The 11,893-nt window shown below is 37.6% G+C and overlaps 2 protein-coding genes across 2 annotated transcripts in view; both read right to left on the bottom strand.

Annotated features, from left to right (window-relative positions):
- Positions 1 to 600: 600 nt before the first annotated feature.
- rhbdl2 (rhomboid, veinlet-like 2 (Drosophila)) lies at positions 601 to 8,566 on the bottom strand. Its single transcript, XM_020590190.1, has 8 exons — positions 8,543 to 8,566; positions 6,681 to 6,927; positions 5,513 to 5,661; positions 3,954 to 4,066; positions 3,678 to 3,778; positions 2,725 to 2,785; positions 2,564 to 2,625; positions 601 to 1,928 (listed from the first exon to the last, which is right to left on the bottom strand). The coding sequence occupies exons 2-8, from the start codon at positions 6,924 to 6,926 to the stop codon at positions 1,749 to 1,751; spliced, it is 912 nt and encodes a 303-aa protein (XP_020445846.1). The 5' UTR covers position 6,927; positions 8,543 to 8,566; the 3' UTR covers positions 601 to 1,748.
- Positions 8,567 to 9,576: 1,010 nt separating this feature from the next.
- Positions 9,577 to 11,893, bottom strand: part of akirin1 (akirin 1) — a 12,109-nt gene continuing 9,792 nt past the window's right edge. Inside the window, exons 4-5 of the mRNA XM_020590255.1 lie at positions 10,224 to 10,295; positions 9,577 to 10,079 (exon numbers count right to left, since the gene is read on the bottom strand). Of these exons, the coding sequence (XP_020445911.1) occupies positions 10,069 to 10,079; positions 10,224 to 10,295 (83 nt within the window). The 3' untranslated portion in view covers positions 9,577 to 10,068. The remainder of the gene's footprint in view (positions 10,080 to 10,223; positions 10,296 to 11,893) is intronic.

Here is an 11,893-nt window from a genome sequence, read left to right as displayed (position 1 = left end):
CAAGGACATTCATGCTTCTCTTCAGAATTTTTCAAAACTTCATACTTTTGAAATATGTAGCTTTATTTTGAAAATCTTGCCCTAATCCCAGGTCTTTGCACAGCTGTATGAAACAACAGCTGTTCTTGGCACGCCATTTAATGTAGTTCACTATTGCTATGGCATCTATTTACCTTTCACCTTTTTAAGCATTACTTATGAGCCCTCCACTTCTTAAGCTAATTAACTTGTGTGCATAATACAGGCACACATACACACTGAAAAAAAGGAAACACCGGGTCTTTGTAGTTACACAAATTATGCTAGTATATGCAACTCTTGAAATATTTAGCTTTATTTTGAAAATCTTGCCGCATTCAAATGAGTGGGAAAATTCTACTTCAGCATAATTTCAGCTATCAAAATGTGCAGCTCCTCAAGGACATTCATGCTTCTCTTCAGAATTTGACTAAACTTCATACTTTTAAAATATTTAGCTTTATTTTGAAAATCTTGCCCCATTCAAATGAATGGGAAAATTCCAACTTCAGCATACTTTCAGCTAGCAAAAGCATTCATGTGTCAAAATGTTCAGCATTTACAGGGCGATTTTTCAGCACTCAGCATCCATACTCATTTTCTTCAGAAAATGCAGTTTTCTAGTTAAACATACTTTAAACATTGAGCTGTAGAAAGGCAAAACAATGTGTAGGTCTCCGGTCTTTGCTCATAGTTTCTCTGTAACCTTGAATAAAGTAGTTACATTTTATATAAGATCTGTTTCTGAATTTCAGTTGGTACCTGATGCTCCCTGTCACACACAGTATGCCAGAGTTTTCTTTTATAGACTTTAGTGACAGTACACTTTGTTAACTATAACTTACACTTAATGTTTAATATTTTCCCTGTTGAGTATTGCATGATTTCCATGACTGTTTAATTTTACAATCAAGTCAGTGGATTCCAGGGTTAAAAAAAACTGCCCAATTAATCAAAAACTTTACAATTCAACATGCAATTAGCCATGTCCTGTCAACAAGATGCGACTGAAACAATAACATGGCAATAGGCCAAGGCTTGACTGTGACCAGCTCTTGTGCTTAAAGAAGGGGTAACATCCATCTCTTTTTTTCATGAGACTACTTTGTAAATATTTTCTTCTTGTTAGTGTTGGCACAAATGTGATCTAATGTGATATCATCATTACATTGTGTTTAATATGGTGAGGGATTTCATGGTGTTTAAGGCACATGTTAAGGAATACTGGGAGTCTGTAGGAGTCCATGTTGAGTTAACAGAAGATATGAAACATCACAGAGAAACAAAGTTATTCTATTAATCAGCCTAGGAATTATTTCCTATCCAAGAAAAAGGAAATAAGTATGTTCAATAATGCCCTAGTAATCACATTACAAAAAGTGCAAAAATATCAAAATTCATACAAACAAAGAAACAGCAAAGGCCATATCTGAAATAAAAGAAATGTTAGTTCAAAAACTTTCACTTTTAAAAGCAACCTTATAGTCTAAGATCAAAAGCATGCCTTCTGCAATGCTGCACATAAACAGAAGGGGGCACACTTGCACTCGAACACTCAAATTCAGCTCTAAAAACAGGAACATTTGATATAAAATTGAAAACAAAAACCCTGTGTGCTACAGTCACAAAGTCCTCAAAAAGCAACTTTGCTCTGAAACATGCAAGCTTCCTGAGTGTGACATGAAGAATTTAGCATTTAATATAAAGTAGGCAAATTCATGTCTGTGCTCCTATGGTGCTGGTGAGAGCAAGATGTTAAAGACCACAGCAAAGATCAGAAATGCTATATAGCCCGCTATACACAGCCAGAAACGTGGGTCTTTGAGCAGCTTTGTGTTGTAAGCGCTGAAGAAGACATAGCCGATGGTCATCCCAGCCACAATTCCACCAAAGTGAGCCACAAAAGACACCTGAGAGGAGAAAGATTGAAGTTAGGTTTTAGATTTAGTGTGTGGGACAAAATTGTCAAAGTTACACCGAACACAGACCCTCAGCTACTGTCACCAGTCTCCCTGCAATGTGGTCTACACCTAGAAAACCTGCAAGACTATCTGAACAGCCAACATGAGTTAGCAGTATGAGAAAAGGGGATGGATATATAACTAGGTCATGGAGGGAGTAAGGAATCTGTTGTTTAAGGTCTGTAGTCTAGTGATCAGTTAGAAAGACAAGCACGCATTGTGGAGGAAGATACTATATGCTTTCAGTTGTTTTATTCTTCAAAACTGAAACTATGGAGCCAAAGGACAAGGTTAAAAATTTCTAGAAGTGGCTTAATAACTTAAAAGAGAAGCAGGATGTGTCAAAGATGTGTGGATATAATGTATTTCTCTATTATTTATGGCCATACAGAGAAGTATGGATCTGCATGATTTATCAAATCCCAGCAAGAGTTGCTGATCTCATCTGCAGCCACAAGGGAACTAAACTGTCACCAAACCAAACAATGTTTGCTTGGGAGAGGTTAGCTGGATTGGGTGGATTGTTCTCAAGGCTCTTTTTGTGTCTGAAAAGGTTCAGCAAGGCCCTTTGTTTTTCTCTGTACCTTCAAACCATCCTCATTACTGATAAATCTTCTGTAGAAGGCAAATCCAAAATCTGCAACGACTGGAAAAAGAAAAGTGTTACATCAAACATTTTGGAGTACGATTACAGTACATCAGTTACAAATATAACCTTTAGGTCAAAACAACTAGGAGAACCTACTAATCATCACTGCAGCAGCGATACGAAACACTCCGAGAAGAGGAATCATCTCACGGAAGTTCTGCGAATTGAAACAGACACCAGCTGCAATGAGCAATAACTGACAAGATGCATGAAACAAAAACATAGCCGATAGCACAGTGAAGACCTGCTGGTTAGGACAGACTAAGCAATATAATGGATTCTCAGTAGTTCAGTAACACAAATATTCCTTTATACTGACATGATGAACCATTATTAATAACCATTAAAAATATAATAATCTAATAATGAGAGTAAACTGGGACCACGTGCACACTATGCTATCTCCTAACTGTGGCTGCAACTAATGGGTCACTTTCATTGTCAATGAATCTACTGACTAAGTTTGTAATTAATCGTTTTGTCTATAAAATGTCAAAAAAAGTAGAAATTGCTGTTACAATCTCGCATTTTGTGTCCCACCTTCTGGCCAAAACCCAAGGATATTTAATTTATTAAATATGATGAAGTGTCAATTTCTTATATTCAAGAAGCTGGAACAGCAAAGTTTTGGCATTTTTACTTAAAAATGACAAATGATTATTCATTTATCAAAGTTTCAATTAATATTCTGCGAATCTACTAATCATTGGAGCTCTTTAGAAATACTTCTGTATATGTTCATCAGACAAAATGAGTCCAGTTCTTTCCTTCTAGAGGTTTAGGTTCATAATACACACAAAAAAGTCAAAATGTCTTTATGTCAAATATTTATTTAAAAATACTACAATATATCTACAATGTTAAACTGTGGAGCTGCAAAACTATGTGTTCCCTGTTACACTGCAGTCAGAAACATAATCATACTTGTAATCATAGTCTTATTTTGTAACATAGGATCTCCAAACTACCGTCTGTACCAAAAACCTGTGTCACACAAAGTGAACACAGAAATGCAACCAGTTCTCTTGTTAAAGTGTATGTAAACTTACCACCACTGCATTCATAAAAAAGCCTCCCATTATTGCATAAACACCCCCAGAAGCCCCAACCAAGGCACTCAGAGGATCAAAGATGGAGCTGGCTAAAGAGCCTGAGGGGAAACAGCCACAGAAATTATCAGCTTTACCATCAGCGGGATTTCTAACAGCCGGCACTTAACACAAATGGAAATAGATGAGGGCATAGCTATGTTAGCAAAACTTTATTTGCTGTATTTGAGGAGGAAACACTGATACGCAAACAGAAAGAAGTTTTTTTTTCTTTACCTGCCAGTACACCAGAGAGGTAAACCATCCCCACCTCAAACCCCTTATGGACCAGTTCCAGTGGAATACCCAGCAGCAACTGCATCAAGAGGTTACTGACAATGTGCGCCACACTGGGGAAGGAGAGATAAGGAATGAGCAGAATATACCTGACCACGAAGGGTAAACATCACACAAATGTACAGGATGGTGCTGCAGTAAATAGCAGGTGTTGACTGATTTAAAAGTTACGACTGATGTTTTTTTTACTCCGCAATCAACAATGCTTTAACACCCTCCCTCCCATCTCTGACACTTAGTCCCATACCCCCTTGTTCACCTGAAGATGTAAATGTTTAAAGAAGGTTCCAGGAGAATTATTTTAACACTTGGACATTACAGTTTTTTATGATACTCAAACAGGAGTAAATAGTGTAGTTGTTAGGGACCATTTTTAGCTGAATATAAATCCATTTGGTGTTCTAGTGACTTACTTAAGGCAGGAAGATGTACTGTATGTAAAATAAACTACAGTGCTCGAGGTAATTTTAGAAACATGTCAACCACTGCAGCTATGTGGCAACAATGAGGGTCCACAGCACAAAGGAATTAGCTCTATTAGTCTTTGCCCACACAGACGAAACAGTTAATTCTTTGTTGGTCTCTTCATGGATTTTGTTGACAATAAGAAAACTACAGAATACCACCAGCCTCTTTAAACAAATATTCTGTTAAATGTCTTTCAGTGAGTATTTGGAGTAACTGATCACCGTTCCTCTTTGCTAAGGCAGTTTCCTGTGTAGCCCATTTTTGGTTTTCCTGTGCTCCTGTGGCTTATGTACTCGTGATTTTGCAGTGCTTTGACAGATGTGCCAGAAAATTCAGACTCTCTGGCTTGTATATAGCTGTATGAAAATGCTTTGAAAATGAAAAACTGTGATGTTGCAGATTTATTTTAAAGATAATAATACTCATCTACATAAGACTCACCTTTTTAGATAACTGCAATTTGAAAGTTACTGGTACACTGGTTTAAAAAAAAAAAACAACAGTGGTGGAAATTAACTTGAGTATTTTTGTTTTTTGCTACTTTGTATTTTGACTTCACTACATTTCAGAAACAAATATTATATACTTTTTACTCACATCACTCACAAATGTGTCACTTTTACCTGTGGTATTTTAAGTATATTTTGATGAAAATACCTTTGTATGTTTACTTAAAAACTTTTTTTTTTTGCAGGACCTTTACTTGTAACAAAGTATTCTTGCACTGTGTTATTGCTGTTTTTTTTTTTTTTTTAAGTAAAGAACCTGTACTTCTTCAACCACTGAAAAATGAAGTAATGCTGTAAAGCAGAGGGACATGTAAAAATGTGAAATCCTAACAAAGGGTTGCAGCAGTCACAATCTGCTTTCTCAAAGATAACCACAGAAATGAATCAACAACTCTGACATCATCAAAAACAAAACCCACAAACAGTAGCTTCTGTTGTGTTTGTGGGAAGTCGTCCACTTTTTGCCCTGACTCAAGCTTCCATCATGTAATCAAAGAGGCTAGCAGCCCTGCCCACACTTACCCAGCATGGACAAACATGTAGGAGATAAAGCGCCATGCTTCCTGCCTGCGCTCAGGCTTGTAGGCTAGAGGGCTGTTCCAAATGCCTTCTTCCAGGGTCACCCACTGCTTCTGAGGCTTCCACACAGCGTAGTAGATAAATACTGCCAGCTGAGTGACAACAGAGAATAACAGATACATGTCAGACATCCAAAACATCAAAGGAGTTTCATTTTCGTTTCGAGGAAACGACAATGGAAGGAGAGAATAAGACATACACATGTTCATGTATTCTTTACCAAGACAGAGACCCCACTGAGTTGACCCCCCCAATGTCCCCCAGTGTATAGAGCAGCTCAGAGGTTTAAATGCTTCCATCTGTATCAAAGTAGGGGAACACTGAGAAACAACACATTGAAATGAAGCAGCACTGGGCATCTGTGAGCTACATACACGGAGGTGTCCATTCCCAAGTATAAATATTCAGCGTGCAAATGGTTAGAAAACCTAAAAACACAAATTATGGGTAATACTTTATTTTAAGTCTCCCTATCTAACATTTATAAGCATGTAAATGCACATATGGTGAGCTTAGCTTAAAATCACAATAAACGCCACATGTGGGGTCATCCATGCTGCGTAAATAATTCACTATGCCTCCCTTTTAAGACATGGTTATGGAGGAATGACGCCACAGCATCCCCCATTTTGCATTTTGAACAAATCACACACGGATTCCCCACATTCTGCAGAACTAAATCGAAAAGTCTAAAAGACATGGTGTGTCTTGTCTGACCTAAAGCTACGACGTTTTCACTGACACCATGCCTATTGACTGCTAGTGAAGACTGAGCGTAACGAATCTGAGGAAGTGGTATAAATGCCAAAAGAGAAATGAGCACTCAGGGTTGTACAGAGGTTTGTCAGCACAAAGACTTTGAAAACCATAGACTTTCACAAACTGTAGCTATAAACAGTCAATTAAGAGTGATCATCTTCTGAACTGCCAAGTTTAAAAGGCATTCCGACCCAGGCTTCCATAACTTCACCTCAATGTCTGCTCTGCTAAATACAATCACAGCAAACCTATACAGCAATTGGTACTGTGGCAGCACATCATCAAAATATAAGCTGCATATTGTATAATTAGATGACAGAATCCATATTATCCCATTACATCTCATACATACCTCTCCAATACTGATGAGGATGATGAAGATTGGGGGTGGGCAGCAGTTGGCACGTTCCATGTACGTGCTGTGCAAATCTTCAGGAAGCATCCATTTAGAGACCGTTTGATGGAATCTCTCACAACATCCCGGCTTCCTGCCGTCATCATCAGGCTGGTCTTCTTCACTCTGAAACCTTCTCCCATTTCTGTCCACAGGTAAAGGCTCCTCCTGCTCCACATCTATGTCGTCCATCACTGCTGGCATCCTTCAGACAAGATTGTATGTCATGACTATGCAGAGGGAACTATGAAGATACAATATTTTCCCTGGGATGACACACTGGTCCCCCGTCAGAGACTTTGTTAGGCCACTTATACTGATGTAGCACTCACTGGAAATCCCCAGGTGTATATGGCCGTTGTGGGTGATGTTGAAAGTTACGGAAATATTTTGGATTTTTATGTGATTTTTGCAACAGTATGATGAAGCACTGAAATTCCTTGAACTAACTAAAACCAAACCTTCCTGTGTGCTTAGTTTATCCATTAATAGGTCCTCAGCCGAGTTTCTAGAAAATTTACATTATTGCATATTGTGATATACATTTTACATGTACTGTGGTAGAGGATTTATCCACTTCATTTCTGATTCATCACGACTCCATCATGATTCAGGGCACCTCGAAACCAGGTGTAATACTACATGGTAATCCCTTGACTATTTCTGTTCTCGGTATGGGTATTGTACTTATTTATTTCAATTTTCAGCTACTCTGTGCTTGTACTGCCTGTTACTTACTCCAATATGTTTATCTGATGGCCATACTTCACAGAGAAAGGTTTTACTCAAGATATATTCATTTACATAAATGAGACCATCAAAACATTTAGGAGACCATTCCACGTCATGAGTACGTCTGCTTTTGATACTTTTGGTATGCATTTCACTTGTAATTTTCGAACCGTTATTGCTACTTTTACTTATGTAATGCATCTGAATATCCTTTCCACCACTGAGGCAAACATATTAACATTAAAATTTTTTCCTTGACTGGACAGAAGCCGGTGGAGAATATTTTACTAAAGTATGGGTATGTTAAATTCTAGCATCAAAATGTACTTGATACCCTAATTTATTAGTTGACATATTTTGTGTAATAACAGGAATATGCCAAATAACTAAAATTGTCAATTACTGTAAATGTGTAAAAATACAATATTTAACATACAGTAAAAGGTAATGAGTATCATAAAATTTAATTTCTCAATTTACGTACAAGTTCTGCTACTTATCTACCTCCCACCATAATTTTTTTCTGCAAGTTACACTTAGTTGCAGTCGTCTGCTACTTGGCACTTCCGGTTTACCGGGCGTTGCTGATACTCCTGGTTGGTGACCTCAGGAGGCTTAGGTGTGCAAAACTTACAATAAAACCCAACTGAGACTACTCACCACAGTAAAGTTGACTTGTTTTAGCTTCCAGTGAAGTCAATGTTCATTTGGCACAGGCCTTTAACAGAGTGCAGGTGGCTCCAGGCGGTCCCAAACGCATAAATATGCTCCTTATTCGACTAAATTAATTCAAACAACCCAGAGTTGAAGAAGAGCACAAGTCAACAGACTTTAGGTTTATAATAATCTACGTCCGTTTTCAATACATTACTCCATGTTTTCATACCCGCGGAGCCCCTTCTTCAAACCGACCGTCCCCATGAGGTCCTGCGAACAACAGCGCTTGGAGATAATTATAGCCTTTTCAATGGTTTTTCCTGTACGGAACTCCCTTACTCCGCCCAAACAAACCTCTGATGTCTCCTGCCTAGATAGGATTACAGCACACACGTTTTCAAACAGACTGTGTATACGGGTGTCCGACTTACCTGTTCCCCAGTGCCACACCTGGGATCGGTGACGTCACAGACAGCATATTCTGCTGTCCAGCTTTAGTCACGACCCCCTGTGCGCACACACAGCCCGTGGAAGGGGCAATCCACGCGACCTCCTTTTATCCAAGGTTTAATATTTTCAAACTGATTAATTAATATCCATTTCAGGAAAGTGAACCGAATGCCAAGTCCGCTTTTGAAGTTGTGGTTATACCCTATTTGTACCACCAGATGGCAGTAGAACCCACTGTTAATAAAGGGATGTAGTCACTGTTTAGATTGCAGTTGGCAGCAAAGAGCTCACAATTATTTATAAACAAAAACATTTTTTATTGATATACATTTCCAACAAACAATACCACATCTAATCACCAGGGGATCATGGATCAACTCTCATTTCTAGGAAACAATCTTCAATTAAGTGTATATGGTGCATAATAAATAAATTCACAGATGTCATAACAATGAACCTCAGGCAGAACTCCTTTCAGACAAGTATTATTACTTACCATCAGGAACTATTACTCTATGTAAAGTCTTTTAAGATTATGGCTACAAATATTCTTACAACCCTACAATTTCATTTTTTGTCATTCTGTCTATAAAATGTCAGAATCTTAGCAGTCTTTCAAAGCCAAGTTTGATGACTTCAGCCATCTTTTTTTGACCGAAGTCCCACACCCATTCATTTTACAACACCAGCTTCCAGCTTTTCACATCTGACAAGCTGGAAGAAGCAGATGTCTGACATTTCTGCTTAAAAATAATTCAATTTAATGTATATATAAACAGTAATTTTGTTGACAGTTTCAGCTATTGATGAAATAATCTTTGTGACTACTGTTTTTAAAGTGTAGAATAAGCATTAATTCTCAACTGTTTAGTCCTTAAGTGCTCAAAAATGGTCATTTGAACACCCACAACACCATTTCAAGTGCCATCTGTCAACAGGAAGGTGTAACCCAGTCGAATCCTTAAAGCTCCAATGTTGAAAGAATTGATTTAAATAAACATCCCAGACAAGAAACTAATCACAGAACTTTTATTAGTTTTTTTTTCAAAAGGGAGAAACTTCCACATTCTCAGGTAGAGTTGTGAGAAGGGAGTGGGTGTGGTGGAGGCAAGAGAAGTGGGAGAAGCAGGAGCTACTAAATACAGCTGCTGGAAGGTTCTACAGAATGATCACGTTAGCCAATAAGCTTTTTTTCTACAGCACTGGCAAAAGATTTGACAAACATCTGCTTTAGTCGGAATTTCCAGAATGAGCATCTGAACAAGAAAAGGGCAAAAACAAAAAACAAGGGGCTTCATACACAGTTTATCTTTTGGAGTCTTCTAACTTTTGGCCAGCAGCAATAGGTTTGAAGAATAAAATCCACTTCTGCACTAAAAGTGGATAAACCATGGCACCCAGACAGTTTTGAGAAAAAAAAGCAGGGAAATAAAAGAAAAATCTAGTAGAAGAGGAGAGCAGAAGAGCAGCCATCTTGTGAGAAGCAGCTGGGATCTGATCCGTGTGTTCAGGAGACATCTGAGACAGGAAATGATTGATGCAGTCAGAGACAAAACTATGAGATCATCATTTTTCCACTCTGAAGACTGGTTCAACAATAAGTGTGTAGTTTCTCTGAGAATTTTTGTCCTTCCAAACAAAACTGTGGTATACAATACTTACAACTTGCAGGCCGGGCTCCGTATCTTCGCATGATCTGGTCTTGTGTGAATTTCACAAAAGATTCGTATTGTTCTGAAAAAGAAGGTGGTGGTGGTGGTGGTGAGTATGTTGTAGGTTCAAATACCACACTGAGTCGCCATATTTTTAATACCAACGTTCATATGATAATGACTTGTATCCACAAAACTTTATTATATAAAGATACACTTAAACACCTGATTAACTAACATCTACTTCTCCATCCTCTTTTTTAGATGGTAAACAACAAGACTGCACATCATAGCAAACATCTGTTAAGGTGGATATCTCTCAGCAAGCTGGTGTGGAGTACTGATAACACTCTACAGGCCGTTTTGGAAAACCTTTGATATTGGGCAATAAGAACATCAGCTTAGTGTGGACAGAGAGCCACAAAGTAGAAGCGGGAAAGTGATTTTGTAAAATTATAATTAGCAGTTTTGCTTCAACTGCTAAACAGAATTATACAGGTTTATTGCACTTGGCATGTAGAGGCTTAGGTAAACTGAGGAAACCATGACGTTATCAGCTATCATATGAAAAGTAATTCATAAGGGAGGGGGGGCAGGATGTTTGTCATTGCACAGAAAAAAACTTTTTTATGAACTCTGAAAATAACTGCAAGTATTACACGGATGAGCAGTTTAACAGCAATGTTAAGACTGAAAACAAATTATCATTAATTCACTTTAATAGCAGAAGTTTATACGCAAACTTTCAGAGTATAAAACATTATCTTAGTAGTCTGACACATTCCTTTAATATAATTGCTATTTCTGAAACTTGGATGAATAATGTAAGGGGAATGGATTTTGACCTTGATGGCTATGACTTGGTATGCACAAACAGAGAGAATAAGATGGGAGGTGGTGTGGCCTTGTACATAGATAAAAACTTTTGTTATAAGAGAGTGGAGAAAATGTCAAGGGTGGTGGATAATTTGCTGGAGTGTGTGACTGTAGAAATACTCGTGGAAAAAAAGAAAAATGTTGTAATAAGCTGTATTTATAGAGCACCTGGAGCCAGCATAGAAAAATTTAATGACTGGATGGAAGAAAATTACTTGACAATAAGTCATAAATTAATGTTCATATGTGGTGACTTCAATATAGATTTGTTAAATCCTAACAAGCACACAGGAACTGAGGAGTTTATTAACACAATATATAGATGCAGTTTATACCCAAAAATTACAAAACCAAGTAGAGTAACAACCCAGCATGCAACACTAATACTGTAGATAATATATTTACCAATGTTATTGACAGCAAAATGACAAGTGGATTACTTATAAATGATATTAGTGATCATCTACCAGTATTTGTGGTTTATGAGGGCCAGTATAGAAAAGAGAGGCCAAAAACAAATCTTATCTATAGGAGGGTGACGAATGAACATGCTGTAAGGAGGCTAAAAGAGGAGGAATTACAGTGGGAAACCGTGGATGAGTAAGGGATTACAGAATGCATGTAAAAAGAAGAATGCGTTATACAAGTATTTCATAAAGGACAGATCAAAGAAGGTGGAAGAAAAATAAAAGTCATATAAGAACAAATTAATTGAGATTTTGAGGAGATTTAAGAAACAACATTACTCTAAAGTATTAGAGGATAATAAAAATAACATGAGAGGTACTTGGAATATATTAAATA

Source organism: Monopterus albus, unplaced genomic scaffold (genome assembly GCF_001952655.1).
Source record: "Monopterus albus unplaced genomic scaffold, M_albus_1.0 scaffold11.1, whole genome shotgun sequence".
In the NCBI taxonomy this organism is placed as follows: Eukaryota; Metazoa; Chordata; class Actinopteri; order Synbranchiformes; family Synbranchidae; genus Monopterus; species Monopterus albus.
This window is presented reverse-complemented; position numbering and strand designations above follow the sequence as displayed.